The sequence below is a fragment of the Oculina patagonica genome, chromosome 8 (assembly GCF_052425735.1).
Source record: "Oculina patagonica isolate OP01 chromosome 8, crgOcupat, whole genome shotgun sequence".
NCBI lineage: Eukaryota > Metazoa > Cnidaria > Anthozoa > Scleractinia > Oculinidae > Oculina > Oculina patagonica.
In genome coordinates this window covers 32288596-32309262 of record NC_135765.1, presented here as the reverse complement: position 1 = coordinate 32309262, position 20667 = coordinate 32288596, and the positions used below count along the sequence as shown (strand labels likewise).

At 38.6% G+C, this 20667-nt stretch overlaps 3 protein-coding genes across 3 annotated transcripts; 2 read left to right on the top strand and 1 right to left on the bottom strand.

The window, feature by feature from the left end:
* Nucleotides 1–3577: 3577 nt before the first annotated feature.
* Nucleotides 3578–7472, bottom strand: LOC144662444 (succinate dehydrogenase cytochrome b560 subunit, mitochondrial-like). The gene is made up of 6 exons (XM_078523248.1): nucleotides 7423–7472; nucleotides 7278–7346; nucleotides 7061–7162; nucleotides 5823–5884; nucleotides 4889–5052; nucleotides 3578–4195 (listed from the first exon to the last, which is right to left on the bottom strand). Exons 1-6 carry the CDS (start codon nucleotides 7437–7439, stop codon nucleotides 4085–4087), a joined length of 525 nt encoding a protein of 174 aa, XP_078379374.1. The 5' UTR covers nucleotides 7440–7472; the 3' UTR covers nucleotides 3578–4084.
* Nucleotides 7473–7681: 209 nt separating this feature from the next.
* Nucleotides 7682–11239, top strand: LOC144662475 (succinate dehydrogenase [ubiquinone] cytochrome b small subunit B, mitochondrial-like). Its single transcript, XM_078523286.1, has 5 exons — nucleotides 7682–7780; nucleotides 7857–7922; nucleotides 8018–8068; nucleotides 9072–9219; nucleotides 9965–11239. Exons 1-5 carry the CDS (start codon nucleotides 7729–7731, stop codon nucleotides 10128–10130), a joined length of 483 nt encoding a protein of 160 aa, XP_078379412.1. The 5' UTR covers nucleotides 7682–7728; the 3' UTR covers nucleotides 10131–11239.
* Nucleotides 11240–12399: 1160 nt separating this feature from the next.
* On the top strand, nucleotides 12400–20499 carry LOC144664413 (solute carrier family 22 member 15-like). The gene is made up of 8 exons (XM_078525527.1): nucleotides 12400–12960; nucleotides 14097–14524; nucleotides 16273–16491; nucleotides 17672–17806; nucleotides 18356–18435; nucleotides 18566–18686; nucleotides 18951–19023; nucleotides 19925–20499. The coding sequence occupies exons 1-8, from the start codon at nucleotides 12721–12723 to the stop codon at nucleotides 20189–20191; spliced, it is 1563 nt and encodes a 520-aa protein (XP_078381653.1). The 5' UTR covers nucleotides 12400–12720; the 3' UTR covers nucleotides 20192–20499.
* The last annotated feature ends 168 nt before the right edge of the window (nucleotides 20500–20667 follow it).

Here is a 20667-nt window from a genome sequence, read left to right as displayed (position 1 = left end):
AATATAATCCGAGAACATACAACCCAGTGACTGATGGGCTCCTGAGTAGCTTTACTTGCTTATATAGACTTTCTGAAAGCTCGTTTGCGTCGCTAGCTTCTCGCGACTTCGTCGCTCAAAAGAGTCGACTTGTGGCAAGTCTATTGCTTATATTTCTGTTCTTGAAGTTTGTTTCTTTTTTATGACCGTGAACAATCACCGACCGAAAACTTAGCGCAGTAGAACTGCAACAGCACTCGGCCGATCATGATATTTTAATTAACGATTTAACTATCAAAAATTATCCCCTAATTAAGCTATATTAATAACGCAAAGCTTCGCAACAAAAGAAAATACTAATGACTGCACAAGATCTAGAAATGAAACACTAACTCACAAGCCAGAAAAATGGAGGAACGAAAACTTCGTACCGAAAACGTTTTGAAACAATTTGCATGAGTTGGTACAAGAAGGTACTCTCGTGGTTCTGAATAATGAACGATTTGTGAACAGTTAAGTTCACAAATCGTTTAAAGTTAATTAGATTCAGATTCAATATTATGCGTGTGTTTTGTTCTCGCTCATTCAAGAAATCGAGAATTCCTGCATTGAAGAAATCTGTTATGTTACAGTAAGCGACCCCGCGGCGCCTGACAAAGTTTTAATTTACTGGTCCAAAACGAACGAACATATCGATAAACTGTACCCAATAGTCGACGATTAATGAACAATAAATCCTTTATTAATAAACTACTTGGGAGGAATTCCTGAAGAGATTCAGCCATACTTTGCTTAATGTCACATGAAATTTGTGCTTTATGGATTTTCGCTTAGATATTTCATATTTTAAAATCTTGTGTATATTGCTATTTTGCCTGCAGTTTTTTTAATTAAAATGAAGAAAAATAATTTCAAAAAAAGAGGTTGGCTGTTGAAAATAAAATGACCAGTACTAGATTCTGCGAAGAAAGAAAGAAGAACACTTCTTCCCTTAGTTTCCTTTTTCTACGCGAATAAAAATAGCTGCATAACCTTTTATTAAATAAAGAATGCTAACAGAAAAAGATCTGTTACTTTGAAAAAATGATTGCTCATTTCACAGTTAGTAATTACAGCCTTACTTCGTGTTCCTAGTGCTCTCATACTGAGTGTAACATTTCTGGCAGTGTATCTGGAAAGGCATATCTCTTCGTTTTATCAATTGACTCCAGATGATTTACAGAGGAATCTGCTGACATGGTGTTTTCTGGTGTGAGCTCTTCAAGTTTAGGTCGCAGGCACCGCTTCTCTCTCGTTCGCTTTCCGGCCAAGAGCAAGGCGAGTTGTTGTAAATTTCCTTGATTTGCCGCCAGTCGCATCTGAAACTTGGGAAGATAAAAGTCGTGGACTGAAATTCTGCTCTGGTTCTGTTCACAGTCGCCATGCCACTGGCCTTCATAAGGACTTTCCGACGAAAAGCTTTGAAAAGAAATCTCTGGAACATCATTTTCCTCCTCTGGAAAATTAGTCGCTTTATCCTCATGTGGGGGACAAACATAAAATTGGTTCGGAAAGCGTTCAAATTTTTCTTCACTCATTTTTCTTGACTGTTTTACCACAGTAAAATCAGAATTGCTATTTGGAAAATGTAACTTTGTATCGTTTTCCTTGTTAAACAGTTTTTCAACAACTCAGCAATACTTTTGTAGTATTTAACTATCGACCAGTTTGTTCATTATGATTTACGAACAAACTGATGAAAGAAGATATAATCGTTAAAATGTAATTGATTTTGAATGTCAGATTAATATGTTGCACAATGCTTTACGTAGGAAGCCATTTTAAGTAATACGCACGTGCCTTGCATTACCCGCCCTTCAATTAGTTACCAGGGCAACAGATAATAACTAAACAGGATACAATGTACAGTTTGACCCGCTGATTCGAACTCGGTTATTTCGAATATCCCGTCATTTCGAACTAAAACTTATTTACCTTGAATTTGCCCCTTCAGTCATTTACTATCGGTTATTTCGAACTCCCGCTATTTAGAGCTATTTTTTGTTTCCCTTTACGGTTCAAAAGAGCAGGGTTAAACTGTAATTGATATTCCAGATCAATGTTGCGTAATCTATTACGTAACATGTTGCGTAATGCGTAAAGCTGGATGCCCAAATATGGTAATAAATGTGTATAATGGAAGCAAAAACCTCAATCAACTTACGTAAATCCGTTGCAATTGCCCGCCCTTTAAGTAGTTACCAAGGCAATAGATAATTAATAAACAGGATAAAATGTAATTGATATTGAATACTAGATCAATATGTTGCCCAATCCATTACATTAACTATCGACTTGTTTGTTCATGATGAAAAATTTGAGGAAGATAGGATCATTGGTAAGCCGTAACTGATTTTGAATTCCAGATCAATGGTGCGAAATCCATTACGTCGGATGCCCAAATATGGTGTTGAATATCTATCTATTTTGGAAGCCATTTAGCGAACGGCACAATCCCCTTACGTACGTCCTTTGCATCACCCGCCCATTAAGTAGTTACCAAGGCAACAAATAATGAGTAAACAGAATAAGACCTTGTTAGGGTATCAACCCTTGCCATTCATGCGGCAGCCCAGGTACATGTTAAAACACGTGGGAACTTAGAGGGAGGGGTAGAGATTTGGAATCTGCTGATACTATCGGTAAAACGTTTCCTCAGTAATGGTAATCCGTGTAGTCGTAGCTGACCAGTTTCTCCTTGCACTTTGACAACAATATTTAGTTACATGGTTTGCTCTCAAAATGAAAGGAAAAATCAGTTTGAAAGGTGAGCCGGCCTAGCCTATAGACTACTACTTTACTACTGTGAACAATCTCGTTCCCTGAGCCGCGCAACGGCTCTGAGCAATTTAAAAACCGGAACCAAGAATTTCTGGTTCCGGTTTGCTTGTGCACGTGCGTCGGAGATTGTAGATGAAGTGAACAAGTTGTCAACAGCCAATCAGATTTGGCCGTCTTTTTAGCGAGGTTCAGGGAACAAGGGGACATGGTTGTTAACGTATCGGGAACATGGGAACAAAAAGAAAATAAAACTGGAAAAATGGGAACAAAAGCATTTTCAATGGAATAGGGAACACCAAAATCAGAGAAATTCTTTTAGGGAACTCAGGAACACGAGGAAAATTTTGTTGGGAGTAAGGGAACATGGTCCCCCCCCCCCCCACACACACACCCCTGGGAGGCCCACAGTCTAGATCAGAGGACTTGATCCCTGGTGAAGACCAGAAGGATCACGGCCTCTGGGGATGAGATTGCATTGTGAGATATCCCTCACTCTTCTGTGCGCATGCTAAACGCCATCACCACCAACAAAGAAATACGACAGTAAGCTGGCCTTTGCGCGTTCTTGAGCCAACAAACATTAATCCCCGTGTTCTGACTTCTATTACCTCGCTTTGCGGAATTGAAATTGATTAACAATCTAAATCCAATAGATTGCACGCTGTACTTAAATGCCTGTGTTTTATAAAACATAAACGAATGATGGGCAATGACCATAAAACAAATCACCTTTTCAACTTAAAAGCAGTAGAAAAAGAAAATACTAGGCAAAACTATCTGTTATTCCTTTTTACTTTATTCACATTTTTCTTTCTACCTCCACCACAATACAATACAAACAAACTAGCTCATAAAAGAGAATTCAATCTCTTCTAACTGTCCTTAAGTAGAACAAATACTGTTCAGATCTCACTGATCCCTGGTATAACGCAGTATTATGACTAATTTACAATACATACTGACTATTAAAATCATTTTTTTTTGGTGAATACAGACTTACTCGACTCATTTAATAATCACAGACAATGAACTACACAGTTTGATGGCCTAAGAAAAGAAGGCTACAATGTTGAAAAAAATTCAAACAGGTGTCAATATTATCAGGCAGATCAGCAGTCACGGCCAAGAAAAAAATAACCAGAACAGAAAAATTCCACATTTTCAAAAACAAGTCCATATGATGGCAAAACTAGAGAACGTTTTCATTGTCCTACTGTTTTAATATACAAGGTCTCTTTTAAAGATAAATCTATTGTCCTTCAAGATATAAAAAACTAAAGAAGTTTTAGGAAAGGAAGTAAGCCAGAGCTGCTGCAGTACCCATGGAACCAAAGAACACGAGCCAGCCAGTCTTGTACAGGACACCCATATCAAAACCATAACCAAGATCCCATGCCTGTTGAATAATAACAACAACTTATTACATTACTTATACCGTGAGAAGGCCAACAACAAAAATCAACCAATCAGAGTGCTTTATTGCAGGACCAATATTTTCTAAGTATTGGCAGGTAAAGGTATAGTCTGTGTTCAACCTTTGTGGCCCATCAGGCCAGAGCTTATCCCTGTTCTAGAAGCATGAAGGGACTAGGAGTATTTCTACTCCCCCCTGGATGGGATGCTAGTCCATTGCAGAATTATCCCCCAGCAGTACATTCACCAGTACTCATTTATACACCGGCAGGGGGGGGGGGGGGGGAGAGAGGAACTGGCTTGCTAGTTAGTTTATGAGCTTCACACAAAGTCCATGTTTGGGCTTAGAGGACGATCAGGTTGGAGCTTATCCTGTCTATCCTAGTTTCCAAACCGTTAAGCAGCTAGGGGTATTTCAGGCTAATCCTCCCTGGATGGGATGCTAGTCCATTGCAGGCTTTTCCCCCAGCATCAAAATGGCCAGTAAATTTATACACCTGGGTCGAAAGGGACCCTATGAGAGTTAAATGTCTTGCCCAACACAATGATCCCAGCCAAAGCTGAAACCCAAACTATTTGATCCAGAGTCCAGCGTTTTTGTGTGAAATGCCAAACAATAGCATTGTGTAAGTGGTACGTTAATAAACATCTTCAGTAAAAAGATCACAAGACCTACCAAATGTCTGATGCCATTAAATGCATGGTAGCAAATTGGCCAAGCCAGGATAGTTTTACCACTGAACAGGATCATAGATGGAAGCTCCAAAGCCTTCACCAAATTCAAATAATGCTCAAAGTTTTCTGGCAGTACCAGCGCAGCCAGGGCAAAGGTGCAAGTGACTGAAAAGACAACAGCAATCACAAGACTGGTTAGAGTTTTATTCCAACAAGTCATGTTATAAAATTGTAAAAAGGCGTTCTCTGGTAAAAATGTGTTTAAAAAATTATAAGCTTTCAGCAGCCAGTCGGCTGTCTTCGACGGAGAAAAAGATCCAAAGGGATATAAAGCGGAGACTACATCATCGCTTAAAAATTAGTTGTTCTGCTATTGAACTGATATTGTAAACTGGTATTATATTATTATTGCAGTTTTCAGTGACATGCAAACTCTGGAATTCAAAATTCAACCAACGATTGCGTTTTTCCCTGTCGTCAATCATAATTATGGCGATAGCCAACGAACCATGAAAAACAGAAACAAACAAAATGGATCTAAATCTATCAATCACAACTGACAGACTTGACCTTTTGACCCGAATGAAGTGAACTTCTGTTTCCAGAGAGGTTCGTTAAGATGATTGACGGCAGCAAAAAGCGTAAACCGTTGGCTGAGAATAGTTCGCAATAGCTGGTATTGTAAACTGATCTTTATATTCCTTTTGTTACTTTCGTTGAATTTTTCTAGGGAAAAATTTTGCCGTAAAATTTTGTTTGTAACTTTTCATCATCACTGCCCTGACGGGCAAGGGCCCAGGCAAGTCATCTGCCTACTAAATTGTAAATTAAAATACCGGTAATAAACTATTGTAAGGTTAGCATGCAACTGCCCCTTGAGCCCTGACCAGAACCATTACTTTTTTTGTTCACATTTTTTAAAAATCTGCAAATACCTGCTGTCATGGCCACTCCTGTTCCACGATGAGTTATGGAAAGCATGGCAGTCAACTGTGGTCTGAAAAAACAAGATTGCTTTTATTTTTTTATCGTCACAGTAACAATAAGCAAATATAGCTATAGATAACTATCCCAACACAATATAAACTATTCTTAGGGGCCAATTACATGCCAAATTTCAGCCTGGGCTGTAATTTCAGCTGGTTAACCGGGCTGAGAATTCAGCTTGGGTTCCAGAACAAATCTTCTTAAAATGATGTTTGCGATTACCTGAAGAAAGTTTAGCCATGGCTGAAATTTTTCAGCCGGATTTGATCTTTGTGAACCTGGGAAGTGGGCTGAAAAACCTCATGTACAGTAATGATTCAATTTAGCGCCCGGGGCGCTTATTTACTTTTGGCACCTCGAGAGAGGGTGCTTATTCGACACAGGGCGCTTATTCGGGACAGGGCGCTTATTTAATTTTTTGAGAAACAACCAAATGTATCTAACAATAACAGAAACTGTAACAGTTAGAAATTGTTAAAAGCTTAGTTACTTTTAAAATAAGTGTTCATTTTAGCAGTAAATATATACATGAACTGTACGGTGAACGGCCAGGAGTTTATTTAGTTGACGTCAATGACTTTAGTAGGGCCAGTTATCCACAATAGGGGTACTTATTAGAATAGGGGCACTTATAAGAATGGGGGCGCTTATTAGAATAGGGGTGCTTATTTACAAAATTAACATATTCCAAGGGGGGCGCTTATTCGGAAGGGGGGCGCTTATTTGAAGGAGGGCGCTAAATTGAATCATTACAGTAATCCCATTCAATTTTCAGCCCAGTACATATCATTTTCAGATATGTTCCGATTGATCAATACTATACACAACAGTCATTTTAACAAGAGAAAGTGGCCTGATGTGTAGAAAATTTGCACAAATTCATTTTAAAATGTTTTTTTTCAGAGGGGCATGGGGGTTAATTCCAGGGGGGGTATTTTTCTTTCAGGGACTGTGGGGCATTTCTCCAATTTGGGGGGGGGCTGACTTGTGACTTGAGGGGAGCTTTAGAGACTCTTCTCTTTGTAAGTCTTTATTTTTCAGAAATATTGGGGCCCCCCCCACCCGGCTGACATTTCAGCCCAGGCTAAAATTCGCCATGCAATCAGCCCCTTACTTTTATTTTTCCAACCCTTTCCCGTTCTTGAATGGACATTACATAACAAGTTGCTTTTATAAAGTGGCTTACCTGTAGATTGTTAAATGCGGAGACATTGGTCTTTTAAGACGAGAATTTTTCGACCAAAAATCTTCATCCTTACGAGCCAATGCTGTAGTAGTGATTGGAATACTGCAGAGTTAAAGAAAAATAAGTTTGCAAAAAAATTGTCCTTGGAAAGACAGAAACAAGGAGAAGCTGCAGTTTGCACAGAGAAGACGTGCAATGTCACACACATCAAAATTACCTTCGCATCAGCACACATGATGGTCGAAAACATCCTTTAGCTAACAATGATGAAACCCTAGCAGAGTTCCTGTGTGATTGAAGAAAGGGTTAGCTCAATAACTCACAGAAAATCGATGTTAATGTCGCTCATAGTTTTTACACACCTAAGAAGGGCCGCCATCTTGCAATACTAACGCACAAGGTATTGTGGGATAGAGTCTCGAGAAATAATATTTCTTTACCGAAAAGACGTTGGGAGAAAAATGTCAAAAACCTAAATAAAAAATCTGAAAAGGCTAAACTATTACTTTTGTATTTTTTTTTTCTTTTTGTAAATCAATTAAATTTACATTTTTTTACGTAAAAAAAAATTAGACTATTTTTTGACTATTACCCATAAGTCATTTGGTGCTGTGAAGCGTGCAAAGCAGCACGCGTCACGTAAGAATAGCTGGGACAGAAAAAACAAGATGGCGGCTATTTTCTACTCACGTCTTTGCATTAGAAACAGTGGTCGTTTAGGTCAGAGCCTGTCTTTCTTTTGGAAGAGAAAATGTACTTGTGTTCGTAATTGACTATTTTGTGTGCCTTTTTGCAGTGAGTTCCCTTGGACGGCCCGTTTTTGCGTCGTCAACCATTTCTTGCACTCCAAGATTTCAAAGTGGTAAGCCATTTTTTTGTTTTGTTTTGGGGACAACTAGCCAGTGCTTTGATAAAATTTGTGTAATCCAGTTTCAATGTTTTTTTTTCTCCTTTCAGTGGTTCTGAAAAAGGCAGTCCATTCTTCAGCAAATCGAAAGTCAGAGCTTGGTAAGTATGAGAGAATTGGGGGCCCCCGGGAGAAATCAGAGGTGTTGTATACCCCTGGGGCTGGTGTGCATACCTGTCAACTCTCCGGGTCTTCCTAGGAGTCTCCAAGTTTTTCATCAAATCTCCTGGTCTGATTTTCAGAGAGTATGAATCATACATTGTCTTAAATGTATCCTTACAATGCAAAGATTTCAAGACATCTCCAGATTTTTGTACTCTGGGGGTTGGTAAGTATGGGTATGGCATAAGCTTGCTAGACCCAGATAGACCAGTCTGCAGCATATGGCTGTCAGCCTTTTTCTAAGTGTTCATTGCGCACACCAGAATTGCAGCATTGCATGCAACAGCTGATCGCAGCTCATCAACCATGCACACGTGAGTTCCTGACTTCTGGATGTAATGCATGTGGTGTACATGGCTAAAAATGGCTCTGCACGCACAAGAAATCATTGAGTTCCACCATACTCTGCAGACTGGCAGTCAGAGAGATCTGAGTTTGAGCCCCAGCCAGGGTTTCTGTGTTGTGTTCCCTTGCAAGACACTGTATTCTCACAGTGCCTCTCTCCACCAAGGGTGACCTTATTTGGTGGATTGACAGAATGGCACTAATTTTAGGGCAACATATAGAATTGCCTTTACCATCAAAAATGCCAATCGCAAGCAAACCAGGGTAAAGCTAACCACAAGCAAACCGGGGTGAAGCTAACTGCAAGCAAACTAGTGCTATTCCCTCATTCGGCTGAATAGGGTCACCCCTCCACCAAGGGTGCTTGCGAATTTTATTATGCTCCTTGCAGGCTGAAACTGGGACACACCAAACTGAAACTATCATGTTTTTCACAAGCCCTACAATTTAACTAATTAATCAATTAATTAAATTTCAAAAAGGGAATGTATGACATTTCAGTCCAAAGAAAGTAACATTTTGTTTTTGTGGATTTTTATTTAGTAATTTTACTTTTTGGAGATGTGATTTGTGTTGATAATGTGTTTTGCTTTTCAGAGCTTGCGCCATCTCAACCGTCCACTCACTGGAAAGGAGAGCGCTATGTCAGTGTTGCCCTTCTGACTCTGATTCCTGCAGGAATTATTTACCCATCAGCTGCAGTAGACTGGGCTTTAGCTTTTGTTATTCCTCTTCACAACCACTGGTTAGTCATTTCCATCAAAAAATTAAGTTTCTATTGTTACTCCTCCTGAATGGGATGTTTGTCCATTGCAGGGCTACCCCTTGGTCTCCTTCACAGTCGTTATTTGGGTCGTCACCAAATGCCAGGGATGTAGCTAAGAAAACACTAAGCTGAGCCTAGCTGGCTTTTCTAGCCTTGGTAGCTCTAAAAGTTTACCAAAGTCTTTGTTTTCATGTGAAATTTGCCCTTAGCGACATCCCTGCAATGCTTAACCCTGCTCGAATGCATCTCGTTTAAATAAATCTTTGTGTTATTTCCACGTCTGGTGAGTATCAAATTCAAAAGGCAGTGCCAGATGTCCATTTGACATTTCAGATATTGGGTTCATGGTAGGACGGAGCTTTTGATTTGTGATTATCAGAAGTTGGCATGTTTTGGCACGACTTCCTTAGGATTATGTAAGGGAAGCTGTGATTGGCTGCAGAAGGGAATGTGGTTCAGGTTTAAGCAGCCATTGGTGGGAGAGGGAGCATTGCATGAAGTGTCCAGACACTGGCTGTGGAGGAGACTATGCTAACCCCCCCCCCCTCCCCCTCCTCTCAGCATTTTGTCAGATTTCCCAAACAGTTTGCCAGTGTGTTAGAATAGAGCGATTTTCTAAAGAGGGCAACTCAGTGATCTCAGTCAGTACTCAAACCTGGCATCAAACATGTACACCACTACACCATGACATAAACAAAACAATCATCATATTTTCATTTTGCAGGGGTGTTGGCCAGGTACTTACTGACTACATTCATGGCTCGACGATGCCAAAAGTTGCCAAGGGTCTGTGGCTCGCAGTGTCAATCATACAGTTCATTGGCCTCTGTTATTTCAATTACTCTGATGTTGGCATCTGCAAGGCTGTCAGTATGATCTGGCACATGTAGAAATACAAATATGGATTGTACATTGGACTTTGTCAGCATTGTTCTTGTTTTTGTTGGAACAAGTACTGGGTAGTAACGTAGTTTAAAGAATTAAGGATATGGAAATAAGTACCTGTAGTAGTAAGCCAATTTTTTTATTGGTCTGGGTTAGATTACAAAAAGTCAGTCCCTGTCTAAATAGTTTGTTTTCATTTGGAAAAAAAACAATAATTTAATGTCCTGGATGTGTCATAACTCTATACCTAAATGGTGATCAGCAATTAATTCTTTTAATAATTAAAATGTCAGAACTGAGCACCTGACCGTGAAGAATACAGTTCCAGAAAGTGTGTTTTGTAATCTAGCTCATAAGTCCATATCTAATATTTCCAAGCTTCTACCAAATGTCATGTAATATATCAAACCGGAGAGACAGTGTTTCATCGGGATGTCCAAACACCAAGAAGAGAGTTGAAAATATGACGCGTAATGGAGTATTTTTGACAATGTCTGAGGTGTTTGGATAGCCATTGAAACACTTTCTCAAGTGTTTGATATATCTTCTCGATTGAAACAAAAACTCGGAGTAAATGGAGAAATATAATCATAAAAATCTATGCTAATTAAGACCGGGTATCCAAACCTCCTTCACGTTTATGATTTTTTTTGTTTTTACTTGATGAATTATTAATGAGTTTGAGAAGTCATGTTTGGCAAACTGATACCCCTCCCCTGTTCACCCCCATTATATCTGAAAAATATAAGGTCTGAAGGGTTTATTTTTTGCCCTCCCCCTCCTTTGGAGCAAAAAATGACCCATCTATACTGTGCTTCCTATTTTCGAGTAAGAAAGGGGTGACCTTCACTCAACTACTCTCTCCTTTTCATGCTCTGGATAAATCACTGGGTGTGTTTGTAACTTCTTCACTGGTAGTTTTTAGGTAGTTTTTGATACTGTCTAATATATCTATCTAGAAACAAGAATAGTTGTCGTTATTTTTTTCTTTCTGCGTAAAGATAATCAATTTTAATAAAAATCATTGTAGTAATAAGATTATTACGCTGGTGTTACACAAGCCTTTCTTTGAGCAGTTATCAGCAAAATTAATAAATATTTTGATTCATGTTTATACACTGTGTGCAGTCAATTTGTTGGTGTATTACATAGTTATTTTCCACAAGTTACAAAACCATTATTTCCACTTATTTCTGGTGTCCTAGTTATGGCATAGAAGTTCTGGATTTGAATCACTGCTTTCCTTCAGCAAATTAGTACTTGTAAATTTTTTTGTGGTTTTCTCTAGCTGCCATGTTGGCCCTTTCTAGCTCTTCTAACATTTTTCAAACAGTGGTTCTAAAATTTTTTATTCAAGTACAAAAATATAGCTTATAAAAGAGCATCAACAAAGGGGTATGGCAAAATGTTTTGAATAAAGAATTAATTAATAAGGAATTAATAGTATATGCCATTTCCGAGTTACCTTTTGCCTCTGTTTCAAAACGAGTCTACGTGCGAAACCATTCATATGCAAATGAAGTTTCACCAACAGGTCTATTTTCATGCAAATCAAACTTATTTTCATACGAATGGTTTCACACATAGACTTGTTTTGAAGCAAAGGTAAAGGGTAACTCAGAAATGGCCTATTCAGTACAATGTAGTCATTGTGACAATTCCCATGCAAATGTGATTAGAATTTTGAAAGCCGGTTCTCGACTGGAAATTATGACTGGACCCTGGCGACTTTCGCTCCCCAGCTTTAAGTCTCCCTAGTGGGGTGGGGCAGTAGGGCAGGAAGCTTGGAGAAAAGGGACAGGAGGCAGGAGAAGAGAGATTGGAAAGCGGGATTTCCGAGTTTGAGGGAACAGGGAGAAATTGAGAAATTCTAAACATTTTGTCGTAGTTTGCAATAGAAATGGGACAAGGAAGAGGGAACAACTACGGAAAGGGGCAGGAAGTGGGAGGAAAAGGTACAAAAAGCTGGAGGTTTAGACCCTGTCGTGCCTCCCCCCCCCACCTCCCCCCTTTTCTAGCATTGTCACATTATATCTCAAACAAATAGTTGTTTCCCATCACACGATACAAGACTTTTCTTGGACCAATTTTTTTCCCTTGGAAGTTCAAGAATCGGGATTTCACTTTGTTAAGAGACAGTGATTTGTTTCATATCATACCCCACCAGCCGGGGGATAAAATGAGCAAGAGATCCCCGGAGATCCCCTCTTGTTGTGCCTTACTTTCCAAGCCTGGTAGAAAACGGCCTGGTTACTTTGCCTTGCACCTGTTCGCGCCTCCCTCGTCATGTATAAATTTACTTCCTGTAAAACAAAAGATCAAATGAGCAAATGATGAAAAGGTTTTATACATTGACATGAATCTCAAGGGAGAAAAGGAATCCTCATGATAATGCTGTTAAACTGTACTTAGTACTACAGGAGAGAGAAAGGCTATAATTAGCGAGAAATTGGCGCCAAGCGCAACCGACCGGGAAATTAATTCGCTTGAATCACATGCCTCGAAATGGACGTCGAAAATACACTCCATCATAACTTCAACAGGAACACAAAGGAGGCAGGCAGATAGTCTGAGGATTTCTCTAAAGCAGGAGGGATGGAATTTGACCACGTTTTACGGATAATTGGCGAATTTGGACCTCATCAGAGGAGAGTGTATGCGTTGCTAAATTTGTCGCTCATTCCCGCTGCATTTCAGCTTCTCTTACAAGTGTTCGTTGGCGCGGAGCCAAAGTGGGTTTGTTTGAATTCTTCCTCGAACGAAACATGCCCGAAAAATAAATCACACTGTTTGGAAATACAGTACACTTCTAAATTTACTTCAATCGTTTCAGAGGTAGGTCTGATTTTGTTTCTTTTTATCGGGAATATTTAAATAACCTTGCTGAAAAAATTACAATTCCAAATTTATGCATGGTTGCGATAAGTGGCTAGTTTCGTTGACTTTTATATATCGACTTCTTTTCTCTATTTTAGAAACTGATGATTGTCTTAAATTTAAAGTATTTTGGGGGGCCTTGTCGTTGCCCGTCAGCTTTAGGATTCATGGTCATTTTAAATGTATTTCCCTTTACATTAAATTATCATGTAATTTCTTGTTGCTAAGTTATGTTTTTGCCTTGCTAAAATTCTCACCCGCTGTACCTACGCAGCGTGTATTTGTTAATCAATGCTAAAGTCAATTTTCTCCTCAAATTACTGCTGTGCAATTTAAACTATTCTGCCAGCTTCAATGTTTATTGCATAGTTTATTATTATTTTGAAAAAATGTAATTCCTGTATTTTTTTTCATAAATTAGCAGAAGTAAAAAAATCTTAGTTTAAAATGAGGGTAATTTTAATAGTCATTTATTCATATATACTCCAGAACAGTTCATTATACACTGTTAATATGGCAAGAAAATGCACAGCTGAGTTAGACACCCTTCGAGATTCCCTAGGATTCTTGATGCACCTATCAATGTTTTGCCCCAGGATTGGGGGGGGGGGGGGCAACCCGCGGGAATTTGACTTAGCATAGCTCTACCGGGGTAGGCATTTTGATATCCACAGCAGAAAAACGTAACTTAGCCCCCATCTTGGAAAGCAAAGAGGGCCTGCCTAAGGGTGGGAACTTGACTCTCAATGGAGACCCAAGGGTGGGGCAGTTGACATGTGAAAACCTGAAAATGTCAAATTCCCTGGGGTTGCCTGCACCCCCCCCCCCTTATCCTGAGGCAAACCATTGATAGGTGCATAAGTGAAAGTCTGGCTTGTTCCTGGATATTGTTGCTCATTCCTTTCCTTTTCTACCATAATTTCTCTACCATGTTTCTGGGTCTTCCTTAAAATTTAAGGGATCTTTCATCTCAGTTGAGATAACACCACTCTTGATTTACAGCCCCTTGAGGTAACACTTGTGGAGAATATTATGCATAGACAACAAATCAACATATGAATTAATAACATATACATATTTGTTTTCCTTTTCAGTGGAATCTTGTATGTGAAAATGCTTACAAAGCTGACTTGGTTCAGTCAGTCCTCATGGCAGGAACTCTATTTGGAGCTCTTATTTTAGGAGCATTGGCAGACAAATATGGAAGGAGAAAGATTTGGTACATTTCATTTACGGGACTTGTTATATTTGGCTTTGCAAGTTCATTTGCGCCAACCTACAGAATATACGCTTTACTCCGATTTTTGACTGGATTTTGTATCGGTGGTGAAATATTATCGGCCTTCGTGTTGGCAACAGAGCTCATTGGTCCGTCGTACAGAGGATTTGCTGGTACAATGGCACAGTGCTTTTTTACAACAGGACTATTGATTCTTCCTATTGTAGCATATCTTGTTCGTGATTGGAGGACGTTATCTGTTCTGCTATCTTTACCATTTTGTGTTTTTATATTATTTTTTAGGTGAGTTGAAATTATCACTTCTTCTGTAACAATGATACTATTTTATGCCAGGCTGTGTAAACTACTGCTGTCAATAGGGACCATCAGATCAGAATACGAGTACGACTTTCGAATTTCAATCCAGTTACGTTCCCAGAGTCCTCACTCCTCCCTGTTGCCGACCAGTTGAAAAGGAGACTATCGGTACAAGATTGGTGTGAAATGTGATAATCGAAAGCATAAGCATAAGTGAAGAAATTCTTCTACATGACACGAGCGTGGGACAAAGAAAAAATCTGAGTCCCCGACGGGAATCGAACCCATGGCATCCCAGATACCGGTATCTGAGATGCCATGGGTTCGATTCCCGTCAGGGACTTAGATTTTTTCTTTGTCCCACGCTCGTGTCAAGTAGAATAATTTCTTCACTATTTATCACCGAGCTTAAAATCTACCACTTGTACTCAATCTTGTACTCGTACTCCGATCTGAAGGTCCCTAATACTTCCCCAGAGGAGGGTGTAGTGTGTCTACTGAATGGGGTTTTTGATCTGTTCTACGATATCACCCTTCAATCCCCAATGATTTGAATGTAAATTTTCTTAACCTTTAAACATAAGTTGGGTGGCTGTATATTAATAGCTACTAGGTAATATTGTTAGGTAAAGTTCAACATCTTATTAAAGATCCCAGCTTGCTAGTAAATGGAATGGCAACTTGTCAGTTTCAGGTTCTTTCCAGTATGGATGAACATGTCTTCCAATTTTTTTTTTTTTGACAAATGTGAAAATATGAATGAATGGTCAGGATATAACTATCAGAAACCACGATAGATAATTTCCAGATACAGGTAATTTTTAAAGACAGGTGTGTTGGGTCAGGCAGCGCCAATGGGAGACTAAGGGTGCGTTTCTTTGGGAAAAATCCAAATCCGGATTCTTGATCCAAAAACGGATTTTGCGTTTCTTTACCTATATCCGAAAATGGATTAATCTTGGATCAATGATCTGAAGAATCCACACTTCGAGTGGATACATCAGATCATATCTGAATCCGGATTTTTAGGATTCATGTTCCGTGCGTTTCTTTGGGAAAGGATTCGAAAAAAGTACCTTGGCCCAGCGGTCTTTGTTGTGAAAATACAGGTTCGCTCTTTGTAAACACTGCCATACGGAAAGTTTCAGGCGGTTATTTCGATCAAAATACAAAAATATTTCACGATAAAAGGAAACGGTAGCTTCAGATAGGTATGTAGTATCATTTTAAATGGGATACATGTTTTCTAGAACAGCCACTGTGTGCCTACCGAAGTTGTATCCTTCTGAAATTGTCACGAGTGAAATTTGCACTGATCATTTCGCAATCATTCTTCGCTCTCAGATGCTTTCTCGCCACATTGTGCTTAACGCTAAAGAAGATCTACTTCAACGTGTGGTTTTTGTAAAAGATTTTGTATGCTTAAATTATTTTAGCTAGGATACATTCGACGAAAAATAAACTTGTACTGATATTTTATGTTCTGTGCGAAATGTGTTTACGGGGTTGTCATGGCAAAAAATCCGTTTTCGGATTCTTTGTTTCTTTGGGAGCAAAGTATCCATGTGATCTGAGATCAATGATCCAATTTTGGGTTTTCCCAAAGAAACGCACCCTAACTGTTTGTTTGTTTGTTTTCTTTTTAATTGAGACTTTCCTATCTGGGGCACTGCTTAAAACCTTCCAAAATTACATTTATTATAATATTATAACCAGGCATTTTTTTATCACAGAATTGTTCCTGAGTCAGCTCGATGGCTTATAATACGTGGTCGTCTGGCCGAAGCAGAAGATATCCTATCTAATATAGCGAGAAAAAATGGCATAGCTGTACCCAAGATTCTGCTGCAAGTTAGCCGCCCACTGTCTGTTGTTGGAAACAGATACGGCTGCTTAGATCTACTCTCCAATTTGAAGATTGCTAAAATAACAATAGTTTTGTTCTACTTATGGTAAGTCTTTTTTGTTAATTAATTAATTTGTTATTTACCATTAATTTGCACGTGTATAGGCCGCACTTTTTTTCCAAAAAAATTTTCTGCAAAATGGGGGTGCGGCCTATACAAACTTCAAACTTCAAACTTCATATGTTTAATTCAAAACCCATCTAAAATGTTCACGCAATTCTTTGCACAACACACGTGTAAATAAGACTTGGACCGATGTGTGGCTTTGATATTCTAGTTAATCACAGTTTAAACGAATGTTTGCAAGCAAGTTTTGGAAGCTACTCATTTTCAAGCAACAAAACCTTCAAAGTGAAAGTTGTTGTTGAGGTAGAGACCGTTCAGAACAACTGCAAAATTGCCAGAGAATACAGGATGATTCAGTGAATCCCCGGGAGTGAATCTTCAGTTTGTCACAAAGTTGCTAGGGAACGTACAGATCAAGCAAGCTGGGTTAACTTTAAATGTCATCAAAACAAAACACGATGTGCTGTTATTTGTTGGAGTATCCTGAATCCAATCAAACTCTTCTGAAGTGGTTTCTTTTAGCAGAGAAGTTGTGGTGTATTAGAAGGTTTAGGTTTTAAACAAAAATATTACATCCAGCAGATTTCTTCCAGATCGTGTTATGATGTTTTATAATAATTTTTTATAATAATTTTGTGAGGAAATAATATTTTATTTTGATATAATGTTACAGTCCTGCCAAGTGAAGCATGCCCCAAGAGTACATTAATGAATTGGTTATTTGAAATTTGAATCCCTCGTTCATTTCCAAGAACACATAGCGCCAATTGATGTTTGGATAGAATTTACTTTCTGATCACAGACTGTACGTTTTTACGCTTATTAGATGCAACAAATAGTAAGACAAATTAAAATTCTCGCCTTCCCTTTGTTTCAAATTGGACGACTGTAATCGGAAACTTAATTTTGATTCAAACATTAATTGGCAGTTATGCATTCTTGAAGTTGACTAACAGATTCAAATTTCAAATAATCAATTTTTTAATGTACTCAAGAGTGGGAGGGGGGGGGTGTGCTTCGCTTGGCACGACTGTAAGTTTTCAACAGGGCTTTCAATAATCTCTCAAGAACTCAGGGGCCTCTAGCAATTTATAGGTGGAGAAAGGTACATCCTGTATAAAGGTCTAATTACCTTTTTCTCTGTTATGATTTATTTAAGGTTTGTTAACACACTAGTTTACTATGGCTTATCACTCAACACCAAGCATTTGGGTGGAGACATTTATAAGAACTTTTTCTTGTCAAGCCTTATGGAGGTTCCTGCATACTTAACAAGTGTTTGTCTAATCAATTGGTAAGGGACCATTTAATGATTTACAGTGTAATCTTGAAATATGTTTTTAGCTTTACAAGCAACATTTTTACAACTTGCCATATTCTGTCTAATGAAACCCTGGGTAGGTCCCTGGAAAACTGGGTAGGATCCTTGTCGGGGGGGGGGGGGTGATGCACATAGTGATGGGGGTGCTCATTGTCTTCTCTCTAAGGGATGTATACGGTATTAAGGATTTGGTCTTACTTAGGGTATTTAGGACAGAATGCCAATATTTTTAGCTGTCAAGTCTCTTGTGTTAATGGTCTAGACCAATCAGGAATAAAAAAGGTCTCTTTTATGGGTCAAAAAATGCTTGAGCCATGCTTGTATTGGTCCCCTTTCAGATTTTAATTCAAATTTTCCAGCAAGCATCCCCCTTCCCCCTTCCCCCTCCCCCTCTAGGAGTAGGAATATGTCAATGCACCCTAGCCTAGAAACCCTAACCCTGCACCAGACCACATAATCCTGCCTTTTGACCAATTTGTTTGTAACAAGAAAAAAATAAAAATAAAAACTTTCTTGTTTCAGGGTGGGACGCCGTCGAAGCTTGTGCTATTACATGATGATAGGTGGAGCGGCATGCTTGGTTTGTTTATTTTTTCAAACAGGTGCGTAATCTCCTCATCATCATCATCATCATATTTGCCATAGTTGTAGTCATCCTTGTCATTATCATTGTTTACAAATCAAAATAAACTACGGTAAAATATTTAACTTTTTTTTTTTATTGTCTTTTAGGAACTAAACCAGTCTACAGAGTGTTGACGACTGTCTTTGCTATGATTGGCAAGTTTGGAATCTCTGCATCATTTGCTGTCATCTATATATATTCGGCTGAACTTCTCCCTACAGTAGTAAGGTAATTTTCAGATGCAGTTCTCTAAACGTGTATTCTAAAAATTTCTTTTGATAGTTTGTATTGAAATTAAAATGTTACAGCGCTGACCCTGCTTATTAATATTTTCTGGTATACAGAACAACAGTCAGCCACGCAGCTTATATTTGGCTTAAATCTGAAAATAATTACAGGGAATCTTATCTCAAGTTTTTATATAGAAAAATTTTTTTGTTTAAATAAGGTCTTACATGTATGTTAATCAATTAACCTTCTTTTGAATTGTAGAAATGTTGGAATGGGTGTGTGCTCCATGGCATCAAGACTAGGGGGCATATGCTCCCCATTTGTGGTCTTCTTGGTAAGTGAAACCTTGTTTGAAACTTCCATGCATAATCACCAGTCTTTGATGTACTTATTTTAGTCGCAAGCTCAGAATATGAATTCTCCTTACCTTTAAAGGAGAAGTTCACTCCAGAATGGCCATTTATTTTCTTTACGCCAATGAAAAGTTTACACAAAGATATGTAATTCACCAAAATTTTAGTGTCCAACGTTCGCTATAACCCTACGAAATCTTTCCCAAAACTCGACAACTGAACGCCGCCATCTTGGAGCTGGTAATGTATGCGTGACGTCAAAGAGCTCAGCTTGAAGTTTGGCGGGAAAATTTTTATAGTCAAAACTCCTTGTTTTTTGAACATTTTGGAGCTCTGTTTGAGAAAAAATGGAGCTGCACAAACAGTCATTTTGACAAGCAAAAGCCACTACGAAGAAACAAGGAGTTTCAAGTATTTATATGTCCCCGCCAAACTTCCGGCTGAGCTCTTTGACGTCACGCATGCATTACCAGCTCCAAGATGGCGGCGTTCAGTTGTCGAGTTTTGGGAAAGATTTCGTAGGGTTTAAGCGCACGTTGGAGGCTGAAATTTTGGTGAATAACATATCTTTGGGTAAACTTTTTAATGGCGTAAAGAAAATAAATGGCCATTCTGGAGTGAACTTCTCCTTTAATGTTAGTTATGAGAAGTTAGTGGTGCATCAAGAAACTTGATTCTTTTAGTGTTTAACTGCCTTTAATTTCTTACTTTTCTGCTTTACGGCAGTGTATGTTTATCTGTGATGGTTACAGTAAAAAGAATCCAAAAGAAACCAACATCATGTTTGATTTGTAGAGAGCTTGCCATGCAGGTTATGTAATTTAGAACATTGATTTTGTAGGATCAAACATCAGCTGCAATATTTTGATCACTTTTTTTCAGGGGATCTACACCCGCCCACTACCAATGATGATATTTGGAATGTGTTCATTTGCTGCCGGGTTGTTGAGCCTTGTTCTGCCAGAGACTCTAAATAAACCGCTTCCCGAGAGCTTAGAGGAGACTGGTTTTGAGGGTGTAGAAGGCATGTCGTATGAGCAGTTGGAAATGGAACAGTTCACACCTGGATTTGATAATGATGAGGCATTCCAAGCCAATGATTCAGATTTCGATGACGACATTGTTAGTGAAAAGACAACATTCATATAAATATAATAGTAAATAATATTATAATGTGTTGTTCTAAAAAATATACACACTCCTCCCATGGAAGGTTTTTTGGTTTGAATCCCCACCCCTTTGGAAAATATTCGAGTTATGCCCCATACATTCCTTTAAAACTTTTGGCATTTGGGATCCCCCACCCCCTTAGAATTTCCACTGACCTTCCATGGGGTGGGTATGGATATTTCTGGAACTGCACAATAAAATTTCAGAGAGTTTATTCAAAGAAATAGGAAAAAATATCGAATTCAGTTTAAGCTGCCCCTGAAAGGGGTAATTTGACAAGGGCAACACATTATAAAGAAATCCCTTTTACTTCAAACAAATTTTAAAAAGAATATTATGTAAAACAAATAATTGCATAAACATTTGTTGACATTTTTGTGACTTATTTGTGGCAAAGAGGCCTTTTGTATGCAGTGTATTGTCTTTATTGAAACCTTTAATGTTAAAAACAGACA

Excerpts from the sequence above, each read along its gene's own strand:
- LOC144662444 (XM_078523248.1), bottom strand. Across the intron at positions 7,163-7,277 it reads TCATGTGTGCTGATGCGAAG|TATTCCAATCACTACTACAG; the intron begins GTAATTTTGATG and ends TTAACTCTGCAG. Across the intron at positions 5,885-7,060 it reads CCGCATTTAACAATCTACAG|ACCACAGTTGACTGCCATGC; the intron begins GTAAGCCACTTT and ends TTGTTTTTTCAG.
- LOC144664413 (XM_078525527.1), top strand. The coding sequence starts at position 12,721 with ATGGAATTTGACCACGTTTTACGGATAATTGGCGAATTTGGACCTCAT. Across the intron at positions 14,525-16,272 it reads GTTTTTATATTATTTTTTAG|AATTGTTCCTGAGTCAGCTC; the intron begins GTGAGTTGAAAT and ends TTTTTATCACAG. Across the intron at positions 18,436-18,565 it reads TTGTTTATTTTTTCAAACAG|GAACTAAACCAGTCTACAGA; the intron begins GTGCGTAATCTC and ends ATTGTCTTTTAG.
- LOC144662475 (XM_078523286.1), top strand. The coding sequence starts at position 7,729 with ATGGCGGCTATTTTCTACTCACGTCTTTGCATTAGAAACAGTGGTCGT. Across the intron at positions 7,781-7,856 it reads TAGAAACAGTGGTCGTTTAG|TGAGTTCCCTTGGACGGCCC; the intron begins GTCAGAGCCTGT and ends GCCTTTTTGCAG. Across the intron at positions 8,069-9,071 it reads AAATCGAAAGTCAGAGCTTG|AGCTTGCGCCATCTCAACCG; the intron begins GTAAGTATGAGA and ends TTTGCTTTTCAG.